The sequence below is a fragment of the Gallinula chloropus genome (assembly GCF_964237585.1).
Source record: "Gallinula chloropus genome assembly, chromosome: 3".
Lineage (NCBI taxonomy): Eukaryota > Metazoa > Chordata > Aves > Gruiformes > Rallidae > Gallinula > Gallinula chloropus.
In genome coordinates this window covers 86,016,561-86,040,701 of record NC_140087.1, presented here as the reverse complement: position 1 = coordinate 86,040,701, position 24,141 = coordinate 86,016,561, and the positions used below count along the sequence as shown (strand labels likewise).

At 38.3% G+C, this 24,141-nt stretch overlaps 1 protein-coding gene across 1 annotated transcript in view; it reads left to right on the top strand.

The window, feature by feature from the left end:
* Positions 1–23,307, top strand: part of LOC311190013 (cytochrome b5 reductase 4-like) — a 36,508-nt gene extending 13,201 nt beyond the window's left edge. The window contains exons 6-16 of the mRNA XM_084261845.1: positions 3,571–3,625; positions 5,181–5,238; positions 5,342–5,435; positions 5,967–5,999; positions 6,664–6,786; positions 13,890–14,030; positions 15,195–15,347; positions 15,881–16,031; positions 19,885–19,971; positions 21,307–21,471; positions 22,706–23,307. Coding sequence (XP_084117971.1) covers positions 3,571–3,625; positions 5,181–5,238; positions 5,342–5,435; positions 5,967–5,999; positions 6,664–6,786; positions 13,890–14,030; positions 15,195–15,347; positions 15,881–16,031; positions 19,885–19,971; positions 21,307–21,471; positions 22,706–22,760 — 1,115 coding nt within the window. The 3' untranslated portion in view covers positions 22,761–23,307. The remainder of the gene's footprint in view (positions 1–3,570; positions 3,626–5,180; positions 5,239–5,341; positions 5,436–5,966; positions 6,000–6,663; positions 6,787–13,889; positions 14,031–15,194; positions 15,348–15,880; positions 16,032–19,884; positions 19,972–21,306; positions 21,472–22,705) is intronic.
* The last annotated feature ends 834 nt before the right edge of the window (positions 23,308–24,141 follow it).

The following is a 24,141-nucleotide window of genomic DNA, read 5'->3' as shown; positions in this document are numbered from 1 at the left end:
CCTTGATTTCTGTGAACATCAATTGTATGTAATGTTAGGGGCAATTAAAGCTGAAATTTTCAGAATATATTGCTAGTGATAACAGTCAGCGTGGGTGAAGCAGTCAAGCTCTTCAACATTTGTTCATACTTGAGTTTCAAACAAAAGACATCAAAATTTCAAAACTCTGCCATTACCCAGGCACACCTCAACTTTGTATTCGAGACCAGAGTTACCAAAGACTTGTTTTAAAAATCATCTTATCAGCCTTGCACCTTTGACCTAAACTGAATTGCTCTTTCACCCAAATTATTATAATGGCAATTTATGTTGCATTAATAGTAAAATAAATTATTTGGGCAGTTCTGCCATAGAGTATATTTAGCATATGCACATCAGAGCTTGAAAAAAGCTTATGGTGTGGAAAAGGATGATAGGAGGAGAGCCTGAGCTAGAGTTTCAAGTATAGAAAACTAAATTTTGAGGTTTGACCAGCTGGAACTTCCTAGCAGAAATAATAGAAATGTTTCTATTTTTCCTAGTAATATTAGGAATTTATAGGTCAGGCTTGTTCTGGGTGTTCGAAGAACAAAACAATGGGTACAGAAAGCTTCCAGAGAAACATAAAATAGCGTAGGTTGGAAGGAATATCTGGAGCTTTTTTGGTCTAATCTCTTGCTCAAAGCAGGGTGAACTTTGACACTAAATCAGGTTGCTCATGAGCAACACCATCCTCATGGAAAGCGCTGCAGTATTTTGGGTTTTCTTTTGTTATTTTGGAGGTGATTAGGTTGGTTTTTGGTGGTTTTTTTTTTCTTCCCATATCTTGGTGGCCTCTCCCTGGACTTGATCTGGTATATCAATGTCTGTCCTGCACTGGCGAGGCAAAACTGGCCACGGTACTCCAGATGAGGTTATACAAAGGTTGAACAGAACCACTGAACATTAGGAGTTGGAAGGGACCTGGAAAGATTATCTAGTCTGCCAGAGCAGGATCACCTAGACTAAATTGCCCAGGTACACATCCAGGTGGGTTTTGAATGTCTCCAGAGAAGGAGACTCCACAGCCTCTCTAGGCAGTCTGTTCCAGTGCTCGATCACCCTCACACTGAAAAAGCTCCTTCTTATATTCACATGGAACTTCCTATGCTCCAGCTTGCACCCGTTGCCCCTTGTCCTGTCTCTGGCCATCACTGAGAAGAGCGTGGTTCAGTCCTCCTGACTCTCACCCTTTACATATTTATAAACATTAATAAGAGCCCTCAGTCTCCTCCAAGCTAAAGAGGCCCAGGTCCCTCAGCCTCCCTCAGGGTGTTCCACTCCCTTAACCATCTTGATGGCCCTGCACTGGACTCTTTCAAGGAGTTCTATGGCCTTCTTGAACTGGGGTGCCTTTCTTGAACTGATTGTTGTGCTCTTGCTCAGGATAAAGCTGGCCTTCAAAACCACAAGGAAATGGTATCTGCCCAAGTTTGGCTTGTCTGCTAAGTTCCTGGAAGGTTTTCTTCAATGCTCTTTTCTATCCAGTCAAACCTCCCACTTGTTTTATTCCATCAGATTATTATTTTTTACAGATGCAAATTTTTGCGTTTGTTTTTGAGCTTCATGGAGCTTTTGTCAGCCCATTTCTTCTGCCTGGGTCCCTTTGAATGGTAGCTGGAACCTTTCATGATTCAGCTGCTTCCCACAACTACTTTCTGCTCACATACTTCTTGACAGTGTGTTTCCTTCAAGTTGCTATTGACAAAATCTAACTTACTGGTATTTCCTGTTCCCTGGGGAATGGTGGCTGCAACAAGCCACCAGTTGGACTTTGTACTGTTGATCATGTCTTTTGTGACTGTCAGATTGTAATCCACCTATCAGACCCAGCTCTGTCCAGTGTGACTACAAGGATAATGTGAGAAACTCTTTTGCTAGCCTTGCTACCCATGGGAATCTGCAAAGTAGTTCTCTGAGCAAGCTGAAGTTTGATCTTGAGATGCAGAGTTGTAATTCTGGTGTTCACCCTTGTCACCTTAAACTCCTTCTTTTCATGCCTGCTGTCAGCCTTTGGCTTTGCTGCCAGATAGCTTTTCTTTATGACCACCATGACCACTTTCCTTAATTGATCCACCGATCACCTCAGTCATTGTCTTTTTATTGCAATGTGACTTCTGTTTTCATGTAGCATCTTACAGAATAACTCATAAATAACTCAGCTTGCCATAACATTCTGTTTTATTGTGGCTGTTGATGTTTCTGTTGACCTACAAAAGCAGACAGCAGTGTGCATGATCATGAATCCCTTTTATCCGTGGAGGCCAACCTAGGCTTGTGATACATGTCCTCAAGAAAGGCCAAGTCTTTGAGAAGGCTTTCATCATTAAGTGACTGCTTTTCTTTTGCAGTGATCTGACTGCTCTGCCATTTAGCTTCCTTGGCAGCTGTAGACTGTGTGTACTTAGGGGTAATTAAGGATCAAAGACTAAGTAATTCCTGTGAGATTTAACTGCTTTGGGTTAATTCTCCCCATCTGGGTGGTGAAATAGTTTTAACAGATTGGATAAGACCAGTGACTCTCTTCTGTTTTAACCACTTCCCACATGGTGGAGCCACTCAATTACTATGTTTAAAATTGTAGTCAAACTACAAAACTGCTATTTAGAGGATAATGATATAGGCAGCTGAAAATGAATATGTTAATTATTTTATGCATAGCCATTTCAGGTTTGCAAGGTTTACCTTTGAATGTGCTTGAAATCAGCATTTACCAACTGTTACCTTGGACCTAACGATTGTCCAGGAAAACACCTGCTGTTCATATGGCCTTATATTATATTTCAGTCTGTGCAGCTTCCTCTGCCATGATTCTATTTAACTTCCTTTTAATAGAACTGATGAAGAATTGCAGTTGCTTTTATCTGTCTTCTCTGCTCAAATTTTTGCCACATATGTTCAGTTTCTGTTACGTCAGAGATGAGTACAGTTGTTGTTTTCAAAGGCTGACCAAGCATTGCCTACCAGCAAAGGCTCTTTCAGACTGTTTCATGTTGTTTAGTAATTGAAGTAGCAGAATTCTGTGAAAATTCGTAGAAGAGGACAAAGTAAAGAATTATTAAGGCTGATATATTTGCTTAACTGGTTGATGTGAATTTTTACTTGTGAATTAGGTTAAAACAGACATCCCAAGGGGAATTTGTTCATCTGAGCTGTGTAAACAAATAGTTCTATTAAAGGAAATGAATTCAGATAACCTTTTTTCTATGCTTCACTATCACAAAGTGAAAGCACAATCTAGTAGCAGGTGAAACTGAGATCAAGCTGCATGTACCAGAAGGGTTGCATGCACAGGTTCTGTGGTATATGGAAGTTGTAATTTCTGAAGTGGAACTTCATGTTCTAGGAGGCTGCTTTCCAAAGTACGCGCTGAATAAAAACAAAATTTTAAAATTATGTGGGTAGTTCTGTCTGTCTGTGGAAATAAAGCCACTGAATATTGTGGAGGGGTATTTAGAACATTCCATTTAAAAAACGCAGAACATCTCTGATGATTATTTCTATTCAGTGACCGTCACAGCAAACATTGTAATGACACTCTGTTCTTTGTAGGTATGCTTCCTGAGAAGAAAGTACTGGGTGCTTCTGCTAAAGATTTAACTCCAAGGTAAACCTTTGTCCTTCATTGTCCATTGAATGTTCAATTTAATAATTCTAGGCATTTCTTAGTAAACACAGATGATTTCCTCCATGGTTAGTTCTTGAAGTTTTAGCTAAACAAGTATAAATCATTAGCATCCTCTTATAAGTAGGATAGTTGAGGTTCAGGTTTAAACAACTTGCAAAGGTCTTACTGACCATATAGGGAGATGATGATGCAAGTCTGGGCTTGCTCTGGTGGTTTCTTACACTTGCACTGCTTTGCTTCATATACAGTTGTATGGCTTATATTTGCAGGCTTCTCAGCCTTGCTTCTTGAGAAAACTCCTGGAAAGTGATTCCAGGTGGGCTGGTTTCTTAGTTAGTTTGTCCATAAATGTATGAGTTGGCAGGCCTTGGAAAGGTACTTCATTGCAAGCTGGAATGTATTAAAATGTGGTAATCAAGCTGTAATCAAGTTTCGGTAATAGGCAAAGCAGTTCCTAAAACCACACTGTGACATGCCTGCTGTTCTCACTGAGGTATCATTTTACTCACTGATACATTGAGTCATCAAGGTTCAGTTTTTCACTTTACACCAAAATCTCCCATGAGTGTGTAATGTCTGGGGTAGTTACATGCAGCTGTTTAATATATTGTGGCTTGTGAACAACTGAAACATGGCTTGTTTTCTGGAGTGCTCCCCAGACCTTGCTGCCTTTCTTCCCATGTGTGTTTGTCGTGTTCTGGTGTGCAACCTAGAATGTGTTAACTGTCAGGAGTGTCTGCTGGAGGGGGCATCCTTCCTCTTTAACTTCTTTTCTGGTCCAAGAGTCCAAACTGTAGAGAGAAGTGGTTAGGAAATTGGAGAAGGGAGAATATGAGAGAGGTTAAGCTTGTTATGGGGACAGAGTTGGCTTTCACTTTGCAACCTTTGAGATGTTGGAGTCAGGTGAGAGTTACAGGTCTTGAATGGTGGAGAGCCAGGCATGAGATTGTCAGATGTATGGTCCCCATGAAAAGGGCTAGAGAAAGAAACAGCTTTTCAGGGGTTGGATGAGTGAGTTACTACTTGGCAAGCATTAAGGCAATACAAGCAATTAGCATTTGAAAGCTTTCTATTGCTTACCTTACCCATGATTTATATTACAAGGTTTGGGCAGCTTGGGAACACAGGAATCTAAAATCTTGATTTGAGAGATGAAGGAAATTGTGGTTTTGTGATATCTGTGGGGAATCTATAACTCTTGGAAACCACCCAGGCTATTTAGTACTTTTATCTGGAGTCAAGGATTTTCATCATCTTGTTGTGGAGGTTCATACACTGCAAAAAGGATACATTTGCTTTTTTAGTAAAACCAATCCCATATAATGTGCTGACTATTAGGATGTATAATTAGACTGTTCTTATTTTAGTATTATTTTGAAAATTATTGGCTCTGGACTTACCTCCTCAAAAAATAGTAAATAATGTATTTGGCTTGTAAATTTGTGAAAGAAGCTCTGCTGGAAAACTGCTAGTTAAATATGTTTTTGTATGCCCAAAGTAAGTGTATATTCTCTCTTTATTTTTTGTTTTACAGTTATGACTGGTTCCAAACAGATAGCTTAATCATCATTGTCATATATACTAAGCAGAAAGTAAGTGTATTTTATAAAAGAGAGAATTACCAGAGGTCCAGTTGTGATCTAACTTGAATTCTGGGAAAGCTTTTATTAATGTTTTCTTTTTTGTCTGTGTAAGGATATGAATGCAGAGTTGGTGATAGTTGACTGTCAAGACAAACGACTAAGGGGAGAAGTTATTGTAGATGACCACTCGTATCTCATAGAAGTTGGTAGGTATTGTACTTTAACTCTCTTATCAGACCCTGTGTGTTTTACATATACTGCTTAATATTTTATTTCTCTTTTAATAGAGGCAAGTACTTTAGAGTATCTTGATGCAAAGTACTTGTTTATCAACTCATCTTCATTTGTTTAGTATGTACTTTTTACTTGTGCAGTGAGGTGTAGTAGGAAATTGATGTAAATGGCATATAATTTTTTTCAGCTGTGTTTTTGATGGTTATTAAATGCTCTTATTGAAAAAAAGGTAAGTGGAATGATTTAGATAAATGCAGATCATTAGCTTTACACAAGTCATTGTTGAAGTAATGGGTGGAAAGGTGCCTTTCTTAACGTCCTGCATTAGGCCTGCAGAAGTCACTGGTACTGGCATGATGCATGAGTGAAATTTCAAGGTCAGATAAGGTGCATAGGTTTCTAGGCTTATTAATTCATTCACTATCTCTAGCCTTAAACTTATGATGACTAGAATACAGTTTTGTTTTTTCTTGAAGTAAGAGGTTTTTTTCTATTTATTTCAGACTTGGATCATGCAGTTCAAGAAGATTTGGCTGGTAAGTTCTGTCTCTTGCAGCACTTCAGCGTCTTTTCTAATTAGAGATCAGAATGTGGAGTTTCAGTTTATTATTCTGACTCATCAGATAGTTTTGCTTACTCCCAGGTTCTGACATAATAGAATCAAACAATAACACAGAATCATTTCTCTCTAAAATTTTGTGTCAGTTGGGCTTGTGAAAGTAATGGGTGCTTTCATCCCTCTGAGTATGACTAAACATTAAAATAATTGGAAGTCAGTTCTGTTGTGTATTTGTAAACTATTCTTAGATTTTTATTTTCTTGGATTTAATCATTCAAATAGCTTTGAAAAGAAAGGAAGAAGTAAATAGTGGTAGTTACCAATTTTCAGTAAATGAGGACTCTGAATTAATGAGCAATCTTTTTGACCAAGTGGGCTGTGATGCTTGTTGCAGTGTATCTAGTAAATAAGATAACATTAATTATGCATATTAAATTAGTGCTTGTTGTTTTAAATGCTCTGTAAAACATCATAAGGAGATAGCTGGAACTACATTTGGCTTGATATTTTAATTTAACAGATTAGATCACTGTGTCATGAGAAATGAGTAATCCTAAAATTTTATTACTATGGAATAGTAAAATATTTCTTCACTACAAAATGTAACTAAAAGTAATGGTGTGAAACCTTTTCTCTTTTAGTGAACATTGCAGAAAAAGTTGGAAAAGTAGAAATTATTTTAAAGAAAAAGGATAACATTCATTGGAAAATGCTGGGACAGCCCTTGGAGAGTCATAATACATTTATCAAATGTACAGACAGAGGTAAGCTTTTTCATGGCCATGTTACTGACTGTTTTAAGACTTCAGACATATTTGGTTTCTCTCAGAATTTCCTTTTCCTGTAGTCATACTTCATTTCTTTCAGGAACGTTCTCTGGTCTTGTTGAAAACTGTTTGGGATTTCTGCTTTAAAGTGTTCAGCTTAGAGGTGTTTTCTTGCTTTCCTTTGTTGGTTTGTTGTACCCTGCAGTAGAATTTGAGGTCTAGTAGGGGCAAGTGAAGACTGCTTGGATGTTGTTGCACCTCATGTGCTTAGTACCCTTTCTGTCCAGATGAAAACCTCAGGAACCTAATGTTGGTCATTACAGGAGTAACTGTAGTGAAGGAACAAAAACCTCCAACTGTTACTACATCTGTAGTAACATCTTTCAGTGCAGTAATGTTCCAGCATGCTGCATCTTTGTAACTCAAACTGTGATTAAATAAGGCTCTTCAAGCTATGTGTATGTATCAAAGCTAACTCTGAATAAGCTGATTGTCTGCAAGAGAGAGATATTATCTGAGATTATTTTGTGCTAACAGAGTAGTATGAACTTGTTGTAGCACCAAAATACATTGGCCTGATCAGTGTGCTGCTTTAACAGCTACATTAAAATTTCTGCACAATTACATTATATAATGTGAGCATGCTCCTGGTGTTTGTTGCAGCTGTACAGTTTCTCAAAAGCCCTCTTAGCACTCTAATAATGCTCAAAAATTGACTGTTTGACATTTGTCTGCCTTATTACATGTGAAAGCCAAGCTGTACACTTGTAAGAGCTAATCAAATGTTGATCACTGGTTTGTAGGCCTCTTGCTGGCCCTTGGTTATGCTGCTTAGGCCTTTAAAGTTGAGAGGTTACTGTGGTACAGAAAGGAAGACTGACTGCAAAAAAGCACATCTCTTTAGCTACCTTTAGTTTAGGTAGAATGTATTTTTCCTTATGAGAGTTTTGGAAACTGTTGAGTCATCCACTTCAATATTAGATTTTTCAATATTTATTGTATCCCCTGTATTTAAGAGGATGAAGCCTGTGCTAATAAGTTGTCTGCTGTCCATTGCTCATTTTCTCCCTCCTTATCACTTTTTGTGATTATGGAAAACAAAATGAGAAAATAACCTGAAAGAACAGAAAGTGTAGATTATATTGGCTTTGTAGAACCTTTGCAAATGAGGAAGGTGGGGGTGATTTGGATGCAATTTTCAAAAATCCAAACTGATCATTAGTAACCATTAGTAATCCTAGATGACTACTCTGCTGCTTTTTATAAAAAGTCATTCTCTAGCATGGCATTTGTCATGTTCTGCAGAGTAATGTTACAGGTTTGGATAACTTTATTATGTATCACTGACCAAATTCAGATGTGTTTAAACTGAATCTCCAGAAAACTTAAACAAGTTAAAGGACTTGCTGAGCCAGAGTTTCTCCAGTTCCCTGATTACAAAAGTGACAAATGTAGCAAATATGTTGCTGTCTGTGGCTTTTTAATTCCTAGTCCTGATTATTCTGCAGGTTTTTTAATTTAAACCTCCCAAATTTAAAATTGAACATGCCAGAATGTTTATAGAAGAAGAATGTTTAGGCCTAGATAGATGTCTTTCCTTCATTCCAACCCTGTCCTTTCAACTCAGTCATAAAATCTGTGTGTTGGAGGTTTCTGTTCACTCAGTCTTAAGTAGCCACTCTCTGTTTCTGCTTGGATTTTGTTCCATTACTCTGAATTGCCGTGTGTGCTGTAAATCAAGTAACTTACCCCTGCTTCATTGAGAAGTAGAGTTGATTGTGCCTGAAAGCTGGCATAAGGTATACTGGGATTTGAGTGTGAGCGTCAGAATTGGTACCAGTGTAGAAGCAGTTCCTTGTGAGAACAGCTTTGCTTCAAAGACCTAAACTGGCTAGATAAAGCTATTTTACAGCTTTATATCTGGTGTTTCTATCTGGCACTATATATAGTGACAATGCACAGATATAAATATTTTTAATGTTTATTTTTTCCACTTGGATTTATTTAACTTTCAGTGCTTACTCTCAGCATCAGCTTTTATTTCTCATCGATACAAATCTTGTTTGAAGACAGTGTAACTGATAACTTGTACTTCTTGAAAGTCTGGGAATAGATTGGAAAGAAGTTACGTTACCGTGTTATATACTGGGTTTTTTCATTTCATTCAGGTTTTATGTATTCATGGGTTATTTTGGTTAGTTATAGACACTTTCTAATAAAAGTAATCATTTTACTCAAAGTTTCCATGCTTCCAGTTTGGTGTCGAGATCATTCTGAGGCCATGAAGATTTAAGGGCTTGTGGGAGCACTGCTCTTCACTTCCTCAGATTTTTCTTCAAGTTTTTCTGTAGCAGTGTATGGGTCGTTTCAAACATTTCAATTTCATGGAAAAAAGGGCTGATAAACCAGTAGGACTGACACTTGAAAATTTTACTTGTTTTTTACTATTACTTGTTCACGTGAGAGTATTAATGAATGACTTTGTATGGGGGGGTGTGACCTCCATGCCCCACCCTCCCCCTGCCATTCCAAGCCCTTGTACTTTCAAGTTATTTCAGCTTTATTTTTACAACAGCCAATTCTAAATTCTACCCAAAAAAATGTAGTCAAGCTCTTACTCAGAGGCAATGACGTAATGCAGGGGTGATACTGCATAACCAAGGAAAGTTTAGAAGGTGTTGATTCAGTGGAAACTATTTTGGGAAGGGAGACAGACAGACCGACCATATGGAAAGAGCATGACTGACCTCTTTGGATAATAGGAACAAGCTTGTAAAATCTAGTAATTAACAGAAGCATTTGAGGGCACTAATAAATAGATGGTCACCATGAAGGATTTGTGGTTGTCTTAACTCCAAGACTGATTTCTACCAGGAGTGACAGGCAGCTGCCTTCCCTCAGATGTGTGATCAGATATCTCTTGTGCTGGTGCTATTGGTGCTTGAGGCTCCATAATCAAGTTCAACCTGAACAAGATCAGGATTAACTTCCAGCTTGCTGGTGGATGCTGTTGGGTGGTACATGCTTGCTGGGAGTGGGGTGATCCTCCTTTGCAAGAGATGGAGCGGCAGCGCGGGGATGCGGCTTTTGTCCCTCAAAGCTCTGTATCCCAAGCAAGCAGGCAAATATTGCTGCCAGTAAGAATTGCTGCCGGCCACTTGTATCATGCTCCAGAATGGAGAGGGAGCCTGTTGCTTGTCTATAGTAGCAAATTGTATGTTTTTGGCATCTGACAGTTAACTTGGCTTCATGGGTTGCTGAAAGCAGCTGTTTTCCTTCAGCTTGCTACTAGAGACTGGTGTTCTCTTGTTGAAAGGCTTTTCTGCCTTGCCAGTTGTTTTTGCTTGTGGCTCCAAATTATACTTTGACTGCTAAGGAAGCAATTTTATTAAATATAGCAAAGAGGGCAACCTCAACTTTGACCTAGGAAGGGTCTTTGTTTTCAAATATCTGATTGAGTGAGTCAGGTCAAAAGTTCTGTATGACAAATTAAAAAGCAGAAGGGGGAAGTAAAAGTTAGTTCATTTTACAGGGAAAAGGTTGGAATTTGTGTGGTTGGAAAGGTCAGTAAATTGTCAGGAAGCAGTGGATCAGTTGGTGAATCTTTTTTTGCTTCTTTCTCTACTCACACATACTTGAAAGAGCATTACCTGGTCAGGATTGTGGGATATACTCCCAACCTCCCATAGTATTACTTCCTCAGTAATTCTTAAACCTGACGAGTTGGCAGCAATTGTAGGGTATTTATTTGTATATTGTACTTTGCAATATTGGTACATACTGTTTTTCAAATGACTGGTAGAAAAACAAATTACAAACAACTTTTTAGAAGATTTCTTTTATATAGCTGGAGAGCTGCTGATGGTTTGTTTTACTTCAAGGTTGGTATGAAATGGAATTACTGCCTTTCACTTTTCAGGGCTGTAGGCATTCTTTTCATACAGTTTGTAGGATGTGAAATGAAAGACATCAGAAAAATATTAATGAGAAAAAATTTTCAAATACCTACTAGTGAGTTATCCACTATAAATGCCTGCAGAGACATGATGTAAATCCCCTGTGACATGGAATAAATCTAAGAAAACAAGTGCATGCAGAAAAATGCTATGGCTTCATGCTGTGGCAATAGTGGGGCGTGATGAACTTGATTTTAACTTAGAACATGCACAAATCGCATGTTCAGCTGGTTTTTAGTAACTTGAATGTGTATTTCTGTGCATAATTCATGTCTTTAGGTACTTGACCCTCCTAGCAGAGTGAGAAGCCAATGAGAAGCTTGGCTGAGTGGGAACCTCTTGTTCAGACCCTTAACTTTTAAACATTTTGTGGGTAAATATTGTTTGTTTGAAAGCTTCTTTCTGTTTAAAATTCTTTTGTGGTTGAATTGACAGGCTGTGATCCTGTACTTATTGAAGAAGGGAATGCTAATAGTCACGGCTGGTCCTTCAGGCAGCCATTGATTGCACTGTGGCAGAGCACTCTGCAACTAGTCTCCAACTGTCTCTAACTTTTTGGCTGGGTTTTTAATCCAGAATATCTGGGAATAACAAAATGTTTGGGGTAATCATGCTGCAATAAGGAAGCTACAGTACAGATAATCAGCTTGGAAAATGTTATCTTGTTAGATGAAATTACTTAAGTACTCAGCTCGGTCCTTAAATGATTCCTAGAAAACACTGGGGAGGGAGAACGGACCCTCTCAAGTTTTGGTGGTTTGTGGGGGTTGTGGGTGGCTTTATTTTGGTGTGTGTTTAAGTCCAGCAGTTGGTGTCCGTTCTCAAACTATAGTCCTAGTTAACAATGAAGTTCAGCCAGTCTTGCTGGCTTGGGCTTCCCTTTAGTGGTGCTGCTCACAGAATGGTTCGGGCTGGAAGGGGACTCAAAGCTTATCTAGTTCCAGCCCCCCTGCCTTGAGCAGGGACACCCTCCACTAGACCAGGTTGCCCAAAGCCCCATCCAGCCTGGGCTTGAACACTGCCAGGGACAGGGCAGCCACAGCTGCTCTGTGCAAGGACCTCACCAACCTCTGTTGGAGGTAAGAACAAGGAAGCAGTGGTGATGGTTACTTAAGCTGCAGCCTAGGCTTTCCTTTTTATTTTGACTTGCATTTAATGAAGTCTTCACTGGAAACTTGCCTAAGCCCTCTGTCTGGTAAGACTCATTTAACAAGAGTTGTCCATCCCAGAGAATTTTTGGCTGACTTTAGGATTTAGGCCATGTACTGGTGATGTATGCTTATTACAGATTTTCTGGTAACCCATTCCTGTTCAAAAGAGAATCAGCATGTCATTAAAATCAGGAAACAAAGAAATATCTGCTGGTGAAGTGGCAAAATGCAAAAGGTGCTTTTAGCTATCGATCTCAAGAAATAATAGAATCATAGACTAAGGTGGGTGAAAGGGACCTCTGGAAGTCATCTGATCTAACCTCCTGCTCAAAATTGTCTGGTCAGGGTTTGAATATCTCTAAGGACAGAGGTTCTTTCTGGGCAACCTGCCCTAGTGTTTGACCTGATCATCCTCATGGTGATGCCTAGTTGGAATTGCCTAAGTTGTGGCTTGTGTCCTTTGTCCGTTTCAGCTATTTATGCCAGTCACTTGAGTATTTGCTGATACTGCTTCAGTACAGAGTGTTGTTAGAAGGGTGTCATACTCAAGTATTCTCATGTACGAACCTGTCAGCTTTGAGAGGCTTTCTGTGAAGCATTCACTGGGTCTGGCTACAAACTTTACAATGACAATGGAAAATGGTATAGTGTGATTGTTGTAAGGAAGAGGCTTTTTCTCTCTGCCTTTTTTTTTTTTTTTTTTTTTAAGCTGTTTTGGAATTACAGAGTTTACATAGTGCTTCTCTTGGGATTTTATTGCTTGCTTTTTTTAAAAACTATTTTTTTTTTATTCTTCACTGGACTGAGCCTTCCAGTGTCTTTTAGCCCATGAAACTTCCCTTGAGTTACAGACCTGTTTAGACTGTGGAACTATCATCATGCTGATACTTCAGGTTAGAGCTGAAATACTGCAGCGTGGAAGCAAATGCTTTTATAGGTAGAGTAGGAAAAATTACTACTTCTGGTCATCTTGAATTTACACATCTGGTTTTGCATCTGGATTTCTACAATACGCCATTACTTTCCTTGCACAGCGCTTGTTATTCCTGTTGGTATTTTAGGAGAGCTGGGAGACTTGTTCCTAGTAAGTCAAATACTAACCTGTTGTAGTAATGGCAATATCCATAAATAAAATAGTGTAGTTGAGAGTTGGGGAATACTTCCCTATCTTTGGTATTTGTTCCTAAACCCAACCTTTTGCTCAGGATTTACCTGATGCACAGGTTGAAAAGCTCTGTATTTGCAACCCATGTCCTCAGCCATTTCACCAAAAATCTGTGCTATACCTTGTATGACCTTGTAGTTGATTTAAGCAAGCATGTGAACACGTAACTGGAGTTCATAATTTTTAGTCAGACAAAAGGCACCAATTCAGGTCTAAAACATTTATTGATAATGCTGAAGTGCATGATGCCTCTGTAGGCACAGGTATTAAGTTTGATTTTGTTGTGTGTAAGCATTTAAGTGTTAGTATTGTGTACCTGAAAAATTGCCAAAAAATTGGACCTGAAGTACTCATTGTGCTCTTAGCAGTGAAACTGCGACAGCGTGGGGCGGTCAGCACAGCAGATATATAGGGGATCTTGGCTGGGCTGGGCTTAGATAGTCTGTTACTGCAGTGCTGTGCCTTGCTTAGATTGCATTTGCATTACTAAAACTGGTTTTAGTCTGCATGTAGTCATATGGTGAATTTAGCACAGGTGCAGTGTAGTACAGAGGGTTCTGCATTCTGCTAATACTTGGTGTTTTCCTACTTCCCAGTCAATGCTGGTAACTCAGGTTCAGTCTGTTGTGAGCCAAATGTAAGGCTATAAACGAGTCCTTAGTCCAAAAGAAGAAAAATATTTAAAATTAATAATAATACAAGAAGCATCTGTATGTAGTTTCTTTATAACCGTGTATAATACATACCTTGCTCTGTCTCTCGTTAAAAGATGTGTAAGAATAGAAAGACAGATTGAGACTAAAGTAACAAGTAAAACCTTGTTTTTAGAACTGTTCTACAGGAAATGTGAGTTGGTTTCTAAGACAGAAGTTACCCATGACACCAAGCTCTTCTGCTTAAAGTTGCCTAAGAGCACGCATCTCCACGTCCCCCTTGGGCAGCATGTTTACCTCAAACAAATCGTTGCAGGTAAGAAGAATTGATCATTTAGTCATGTATGTATTTACATAAATCGCTTTTCAGAGTGTGGAGGGAATGCCAGGTACACAAGCACTGATGCCCTGGTTGTAGTTAGAAACTCTGTGCTTCCAGGGTGTCAGAACGCTGCTTAACAATGAACCCATCGGATCGGTATTGCTGGAAAGCTACTGAGGTGGCTGGCAGTTACTGTTGACCTTATTGGCTCTTCTCCTTTTGAACTATTGTTTCTGCTGAAGTCATGCTGTTCATCACTGAAAGGAGGGAAGCTTATTGTATAGGTTTAGCATATAACTAGACAGTTCTTTTTAGTTTGCAGCTTTTTTTTTGTATGGGGAGGGTAATACTGCAAATCTCCCCCCTCCCCTCCTTTTTCTTTCCCCACGAGATTTATAGCAGTGATGGTAACACTACCTTACACTCCTGTTGCACGATGTTAATGATAATGTGGGGTTGTAAGAGGGATGCATCTTGAAAAGCATTGTTTAAGCACTGTTCTTCAAAATTTTGTAAATGGCAAACTTAATAAAATGTGAGGTCAAAGAATATCCTTGTTTTTTAAAAGGTGCTTTAAAAAAATGGCATGTTCGTGGTTGTGCTGGTTGCTGTACTTGCATTGCACTGTGCAGGGTAGAGACATTTCTTAGAAGAATTTTACAAATATCCTTTAGTTGTGGATTGGTTTGTCCTCTCTACTTAATTCTTTGTTGGAGTCCAACTCTTGCAATCTTTCGTTCTGTCATTATGCAGTAGCTTTTTGAAATGATTCTGGAAGGAAATATAATCATACAGTTCTAAAAATCTGTCTCAATTTGGAAAAAATCAAGCTGTGATACTTGAAATGAGATGCAAGTATTTAGATTTTCGTGTTCATGGGGGTGACTCTAGATCTTTCCTTCCAGTGTTTTCAGTTGCTAAGTAATGTAGAAATAGCAATACTATACAGTGGTGTGAATATTTAACTTGGAAGTGGAAGGCTACTCTAATAAGAACTGGTGGAGTGGAAAGTAACATACTCACTTAAAAGCACGTGATGGGGTTCTTTTTATGGGACATACAGATTATTTGTTTACTGTTGGTTTATTTATCCAGTAAATTTGCTGGATATAGAGTACTTTTCATATTATTTCAGATACTCTTTTGTCTTCTGTCTAGGGACAGAGGTAGTAAAACCATACACACCTGTGTTGCCTTTTTTGCCACTGGATTTCAAAGAACCATCTTGCAGTGCTGGTGCACAGATATATTTAATGATTAAAATTTACTCCTGTGGACTGTTTACTCAGGCACTTGACCACCTACAAATTGGTAAGTACATGTTGAGATTTTTTGGTTGGTTTTGCAACGATTCCTTTATGCTTCCAGATTCATTCTCTGGGCACTGCAGTGGTCTTAGGTGTCAGTATGTTCTGGTGTTTAAGCACTTTTATTTAAACCTTATTCTGCATGCCCCAAACGTACCTGCTTATCCTAACTGTAACTAGCAGCTCTCCATTACATAAAGCTCTCCTGACTGACTTCCAGATGTCTTCATATTTAAATAAAGCAAGCTGGGTCAATTTTATAGACTGAAGATGTGCTGCCTTTTTTGTTCCAGTTAAAAGGCACATTTTTTAGCACTGATTTTCCAAATGTTTGTATACTCATATAGTGTAAAGTCCATTCAGACAACATTTTGATTATTTATTATTTTAACAAGAATTATCCTTTCTGAAAGGAACCCTAATACTACAAAGATGCAGGCAGTATGAAAGGGCCTTTTAAAAATCAAAATACTAATGACCTCGACTTTATTTCATTAATATTTACCATTGGGTTTGTTTTGTTTTGTTTTGATAAAGGAGACTCTATTTATGTCAGCAATCCTGAAGGCAACTTCAAGAAGTCGCAGGTTCAAACTTTAGAAGATCTCTTTCTATTGGCAGCAGGAACGGGCTTCACACCAATGGTTAAGCTGCTGAATTGGGCTCTGGCTAAAGTTAGTCACCTCAGGTATGTACTACTGCTTATGATTTATCCCCAAGCTAGAACAGGAGGGATGAAATGTAATGGGTGAGCTTCAGTGTTAATAAAATAATGTTAAAAAAATAATAAATTGTATGAAAGCATTTATCTTCAGCTCATGCCAAAAGCTGGGGAATAGTCTGTCTGAGTCTTTGGGAGTTTACACAAGCTTAGTTGTTGACTACCATCAGCAAATGGACTGATTTGCATTTTAATTTTCAGTGTGATACGAGTTAGCCAAGTAGAGAATCTGAGAGTTTAGTTTTTAAAAGCTAGCTTTGCATTTGAAATAATCCAGTGTTGATACTGTTTTTTGGACTGAGGAGGTTTGCAACTGTTTGGTTAGGGTTTCTCTTTAATCTGTTTGAATAGTTAGCAAGCTCTTCTATTGTTCTCACCTGCCAAGCAACAGTAACTTATTTTTATCTGATGAGTCCCAGTTTTCACAAAAGTGTGGCTTACACGTTTGAATACGATTAATGTTATACTTAAAAAGGTGTGTATTGCACATGCATTCTGTACTCCACTCATAAAATCTACAGGAAGAAGCATTTCTTGTTCAAAGGAATGGGTTGTTTTGGCCCCCTATGTCCTTCAGAACCCCAGAACTACTACTACTGCTTGATGCGACTTCACCTACTGTGTATTGTAAATGGACAGCTTAAAAAGAAACACCAAGAGTTACTACAGGGGCATAGTTTAATAGACCAGAGGGGTGCTGCCATTGCTTTCAGCAAAAGCTTGCCTCTAGAATCAGGGCTTGCAGAATTTCTTAGATTGCAGTGTTGTTTGGAAAGTGTAAAAATGAAAGATATGCCTGGACTGTGTTTTCTTTAGACCTGTTGCAGAGGACAGTGCAGTAGACTTGCTAATGTTTTCCTGTACCTTTGAATCCAGGCCCCCTTAAGGGTGATTAATTTATAATACTGAGTTTTATTCCAAGCTCCAGATGTTTTCGATTGTTACGTTTTCATGAAGAGTGTTTTGAAACAACATAGGGAGGTTAGTTGGACACTAGTCTTCATAGTACAGCTAGAAAGGATTACAAGTACTGCTGAAATCTGTTTCTAGGAGAGATCTAAACCCAGATATTATTGTTGTGTTGTTTACTGTTGAGCACCTACGTATAACCTTATTTTGTGAGCATAGAGACTATGTACTGTGTGATTCTTCCAAAGCATCATGTGTTGTCAGTAGCAAATAACACATGGCTGGTTGGCTGGCTTTGTGAACCCAAAAGATAAATCTGTTTTCTGACAAAATGGTTCAGAAGTGCTACTAAGTTAATTTGGAATTTATGTCTTTCTCTTCTTGAGGGGAAAATTTATGTAGTTGTAATATGAGAACAGAACTAAAGAGATCAGGTGCAAATCCTGATGCTTTGTCCATAACAAATGGACAGAATGAACAGAGTAGATAACGTGTGCAAAAGACTACTGCTTCTCACACAGTGTTGGTATCTAATGTGTCCTTGAAAGATGACTGAAGTGGCTTATTTGAGCTCTCTTCAGCTTGGTTTCCTATGGGAAGTTAGCTCAGGGTGCAAAAGCATGTGTTTTCTTGCTAGTCAAAGTCATCTTCTTCCTTCTCACCGTGGGTGCATGTTACACACTGGAGTGACTTGATCTGGTACAGGTTCTGTTTATATGCAGATACTTCCAACTGGATGTTTCTGACTGCTCCAGGAATCTTAGCTTCATGGCTTTATATTTGCTGTTTAACCCTCATTTTCTTTTGAGGGGGAAATATTACAAGAGCATCTTTAATGTCTGTGTATATATATTCTATGTATATAAAGACTATAGACAGTATTTATATGCATGAGATTATAAAAAACCCAATATAGATATAATTTGCATTAAATTGAGTTCATGCAGTAAGACAAGTTATGTACAGAACTCCTCAAATTTCGGAGAGAAAGTTAAGGAAAGATCTGAATACCAATTGACTTGTCACTTGAGGGTGAAGAAGCAACTTCTGTCTGTAGTGCTGAGCGAGCGCTGCTGAACTTTCAGGGCTGCTCTGTGAACACTGGAGAATCCACAGCTTCCCTTGGCAGCATTTGCTGTGATGTGATGGGCTTGGATCATTGGATTTCCATTCTTACTGTCTAGCCAGAGTCTCCCTATTATCTTTTAAATCTGTTATTTCTTGCCTACGGTAAATGTGGAAAACAATTTGTTCTCTTCCTGTCTGCAGTATCCTTTTGTGCGTAGAGTCATAATGCTCTTCCTTCAGCCTTGTTTCTTCTCTTACAGGCCAAATTCTATTTGGCCAAGGTATTAATTTAAAAGGAATATTACTTCTCTTTCCTGTTTTCTCCTTTTCAAGATAAGATTTTTTTTTTTCTCCTTTTTACTGGTGGTGTATGACTGCTATCAGGTGGACAGGCTTCTTAAAAGAGACTGAGCCACAAGGGCACTAAATGCTAGGTAGAGGAGGAACAGTCTCACTTATGTATAGGATGCTTGTGGTCTGTTCTTGATTCTCCTTGATAGTCGTATCTTTTACTTTTGTCTCCAGTTTTTCATTCATAAATTACCACCCTGTTCTCATATTCACTTTTAATATGAAGTTCCATTTTAATAACAATTCTCTCCTGGTTTTGAAGGTGACTTTCTAATTTTTTCTATCTCTTCTTCCTCTGTGTTAAAAATCCTGTAAGGTTTTCTTGAACTCCTCTCTATATATAATGTTCTGTAAGACCTTGAATGAGTTTATAGAATCAAATCTTCATCCCTTGGAATAGTTTATGGACTTGTGTGATCTGAAGGACCAGCAGGCTTAGCTCAGCCTCCGTGGTGGCTCTGACATGTACCTGTGTGGTTCTGCATGCGTTTCTGTTCCAGGTATCCCAGTGCTCTGGCTTCTAGGTACAGGACCGAATTTACAGCTTCTGGCACCGCAGTTCTCCATGTGCCGGAGCAGAAAAAAACAACAGTAACTTAAAGCCCTGTGTGGTGCAGCTGGAGAGCTGCTTACATTTAACAGGAGATCTCCTCTCTGTCATCTATCAGTTGTCCCCAGGGAATTAGTCTGTCATTAGCAGTAAAAGAGAAGTTTACATGGCTTTATCACATGGTAAACTCTGTTTTGTAAAGTCAGTCTTCTTGTGTTTTACCCCCATTGTAGCGTAAAAACCTGAAGAGATAACAGCACTGACCTTAATGACAGAGCATTTATTTTTGTGAAGTATCTGGCAAGTATAACACTTGTAAACACTGGCTTTCCATGGAAGCAGATTCTATAAATCAACAAATACAGTAGTAATAAGATAACCTGGTACAAAGTTATAGCTTGCTCCTCAAATTATAAATTAATTTTCTCTTCTATGTGTTTAGATTCTATCTTTATGAAATTAATATTGACATAACCTTCTTGAAATTCCAGTCTCACCTTACAGGCTGGCATGTGTAATAGTAAGAAGGCGTACAGAGTTCATATTCAAGTTATTAATTGAGGTAGCGCTCAAACATTATTGAGAAACCACTAATAAGATTTGACAGGCTATGCTGTGTTCTCAGTCAGGTCTTAGTAACTTGAAGAGACTTTATTTTTCTTAGGACTGCAGAGGTTACAACTAGAGGTTGCAACCACAGGCAGGGTTATGGTGTTTAAAGACAGGTCACAAGTTCAACAGCCCTTCAGGTACAGCGATAAAGATACTGTATTGGGTTAGTGACAGAAAAGATTTGAGGATTACAGAGCTGCAAAGCAAAAAAAAAAATATAAACAAAAGGCTTCTGAATAATGCACTAAGTTCTTGTTCTTTAACATGCATTTTAAATACAGAAACAACCTGCAGTTAGTTTTTTAAATTGATTTTTCTTTTTTTTCAAAGGACAGTGAAGTTGATCTTCTTCAACAAAACAGAGGATGACATACTTTGGAGAAACCAACTAGAGCAATTAGCTCTAAAAAATGAAAGGTATTTGAAAGTCTTCTGGAGAACAACTTGTACAACCCCACTGTATGGAAGAACATGTCTTGAGGCTTAGCCTAACGGTACAGCTTCGGCACAACAACAGATTCTGATTCTGCAAACTCTTAGCTAAGAATTTAATGAGACCTAGGGAATGGAAGGAGGTGTGTTTATGCTTCTCAGATGCTCAGCACCAGCCAGTGTTGTTACATTCTGTAGGTCCCACGGAAATACAGGGGTTTGATTTGACTAATAGGTGTTTATCAGAGATGACAGGTGAGGGGATTAAGACGGAGAAACTTTTTGAAGGGGAAGAAAATCCACCTTAGCAATAGAAAATAGATATGCAAGGAGAAGCACAGAAGTGATGGACGAGGACAGCGTACCCTGGGAGCAACATTCAGAATTGAGAGAGAAATCTTGAAATGTATCTTTGGTGTCACTCAAGTGACAAAATTAAAGAGGCCCGTAACTTTCCTTTTTACTTATTGGCTCACTGTTGCATTTTTCCCCCTCAATTTCAGTGCAATTACAGATTGAAATGCACTAATTTGTATGTAATGTCAGCTTGGTTTAGCAGGCCAGAGTTCTCTCAGGAGACATAGAAGCATCAGGCCCCCTTTTAATTTGAGTACCTTTGATTTTATTGCTAGATAAATCGTTACTGCCTAGATTTTATGTGACAGAAGTATGTTTTGTTTATGTTTATATCTTAGTTGAAATTGTATGAAGAAATTAATTTCATTCATTCCTTCACAACACTGAAGTGAAAAATCAATATTATTTCATAACCTGGTGATGTCTGGCACATCCAGAGCTTCACAGTCTAGACACTGTGCAAATGTACAGCAAAAACCCTTTCTCCCTCTCACTTGGAGCCTCAAATAAACAAGTGTTTGGTTTTTTTTTTACTCAATGCCTACACCGTTAGTGGGGGTTTTAAAAATGTTACAGTGATTTCTCATTAATGAAATTGTACTGACGTTTTCACAAGTTTGGCTCCTCATCCTGATTTCATTACTTGTGTGTTGAGCTCCACCAACATTTGGATAAGCAAATAGTAGAACAAGAAAATCTGTGTTTAAGTGTCTTAATGGTTACCTTACTTTGTGAGGACAAATATACAGATAAAACTTTTAAGATGAAAAATTGGATTAAATAACTAAGTACAGAATACTGGTGGTGATTTGACTGACTTGATTGGTAGGAACAAATGCCTGTGGGATCTGATACAGAACAAGGAAGTCATCATAGCAAACATCAGTGTCTCAGTCACTAGCATTTTGTGTAGCCAACTTCTAATCAGCAGCAATGTTTCTGAAATAACCTTCTGCTTGCCAGGTTTGAGGTTCAGTTTGTTCTTTCACAACCGACCAAGGACTGGGTGGGTAAACAGGGGAAGATTTCTTCATCCCTTCTCTCCGAGCTTGTCACAAGAAGCAGGAAAGACTCCAAAGTGCTTATCTGCATCTGTGGTCCAACACCTTTTACAGAACAAGGAGTACAGTGAGTATTTTAAATGATGAACTAGAGAACAAGGAATTTCTTTAACACTTGATCACCTAACCATCTGTAGTATTTCTGGCTTTGTAGTCTTTCAAAAATGGCCTTATGTTTTCTGCTTGGCAAGAAGACATTTAAAATAAATACAACATGATGGCAGGTTTGGTTTTAGGAATATGTTTAGTGTGTAGATACATATATAACAGCAAAATACAAATTTCAAGACCTCTAGTAAGTTGTCCAAAATTTTCTAAGAGCATTTCTTTAACACTGAGCTTTTTTCCTGAAGGTCTTAATTGCTGACTTTAATTTGATGTGCATAGGAAAGTTGCTGCTATAGGAAATAAGCTTTCTGTGTTGGTGTTAGCTTGACAAACTAAGTTAGTAAAAGTAAAACGAGAAAAGGCTGAATGAACTGGGGCTGTTCAGCCTTGAGAAAAGGCATCTAAGAGGGGATCTTATTAGTGTTTATAAATATCTCAAGTGTGGGATGCAGGGGGAAATGGTCAGCCTCTTTTCAGTGGTCTGTGGAGACAGGACAAGGGGCAATGGCTGCAAGTTGGAGCACAGGAAGTTCCACACCAACATGCAGAAGAACTTTTTCACAGTGAGGGTGACAGAGCCCTGGGACAGGCTGCTCAGGGGGGTTGTGGAGTCTCCATCTCTGGAGATACTCAGGGCCTGTCTGGACACGTGTGTGACCTGTCCTATGGAACCTGCTTTGGCAGGGAGGTTGGACCCAATGATCTCTGGAGGTCCCTTACAACCCCTGTGATTCTGTGAAAATTCAAAGCAGTTATTTATGTCTGCACCTGATACTTAGTTCATATGCCATATAGTTAAAGATAAAAGACCCTCTAACTTTCTCTTGCCAAGATTCAAAATATTGAACTAATATGGGTATCGCTTACATTTCTGCAGCCCTTCTGAATTCAGGTGCCATGGATCTAATGGAGAGTGAAATTGGGGGATAATTATTCTACTTCTTGAAAAATCTGAGATAGAATTTGAATTATCTGCATTTGTTTCAGAATTTTTTTCAGTAACCTAAAAGATCGTGTAGCACAGATGAGCTCCCGGGCATGTATTATTTTCTAAATGTCTTTGCAAAGGTAAACTCTATTGCCTGTGTCTGAGTAAAAGCAAGGTAGTGGTGCTGAAGTTGTGCTTTAGCTGTGTCTGTGGTAGGGTTTGGATTCCAAATACTAATGTTATCAACTTGATTTCTGACTTTCAGATGTCTGAAGGATCTTGGATACTCCCAAGAAGAGATTCATGCTTTTACGGCATAAACCCCAATGAGGATATCAATTTGTATAATTCAATCTTATTTATTGACCCTCATGAATTTAAATATGTCAGAAGCAATTTTGTAAGACTTGTAATTTCACTCTTCGTACCGGACTGTTTCTCAGAAGAAATATATCTTTGAAAAAATTTTATACTGTGTTTTACCTTGGTTTTGTAAATATTTTTGGTAATATGTAAGTCATCTAGGTTATTAATTTATGGTAGAGACAAGCAGGAATGTACAGTATGTATTATGTAATGTATTTCATGTTGGTGGTTCATGGGAATTCTTAAAGCACTGATTGAGGTTTTGACTTGGAAAGCATATTATTTCTTACTGTAAAAAAGTTTTAAGAGCAATAGTGTCTGAAATTAAATATTGCACTGTAACTCAGGTAAGCGGTCATTGACAAGTCTTCTTTTTCACCTGGTATCTGTGTTTGACTTGCAGGTGATCCAGATATGTTTTTTTGGCTTTGTAAACAAAGAATAGAAGTACCTTTGGTAAAATGCAAAAACTTATGTCCGTTAATTAAAAATATTAATTTTACATAACTTTATGATTTTTTGTCCTTTTTTTTTTACATATTTTCAGTTTATAAGGTGATACAGAAAGGTAGGTGGTACAACTGAGAACTCAGAAATGAGTCTTGGTCTCCCACAAAACTTCGTGTGACCTTGCTGGTATCAAGTATCTCTTGTCATGAGCCATTCTGAGGGTAAAATCATGCACACCTTATGGCCTGCAGCTAGCAGGGTAAGGGCCATAGAGGTACCTCAAAATATTTGACAAGTTGCAGTAGTATTAAATGAGATTGCTTGAATTAGTGGGGTATTTTTAATTCTGTTACTAGAATTGTGTTATCATGAGGCAGTAATCTGCTGTCTCATAATAGTCTGGAGAAAAAAAGCAGTAAAACAATTACCCCACCTCTTAGATGTTGTCAGTAATACCTGTAGGCATTGTTTGATATGACATCTAGTACTGTTTGCATCCTCCTTTTGTGTTGAATGGGTATTTCGTCCTCCTGAGTAAGCTGGATTTGATGTTAATACTTCAGCATTCATGAAAAATGTTTTAACAATGCCCTTTAAAAAGGTTAAATTGCTACCTGACAATGACTGTCTATGGTAAACTGAGCTGTCATCTCTTCAGTGCCCTCTCCTTTATTAAACTTGAAGTTAGAAAAAGGTCTGGTTATCAGTCACTGCCCATAGGTCATAAGTTATTTCTGAAGAGACAGTGATAGTGTCATTATTTTGTCATCTAGAAGGATCTTTATGTTTTCAGATCTAATTTTGCAATGCATTATTTGAGGAGAATTTTGCTACGAAGCTCTGAACAGGTTTCTCTTCCGTTAAGCAGAAACATCGGTGCTGCAC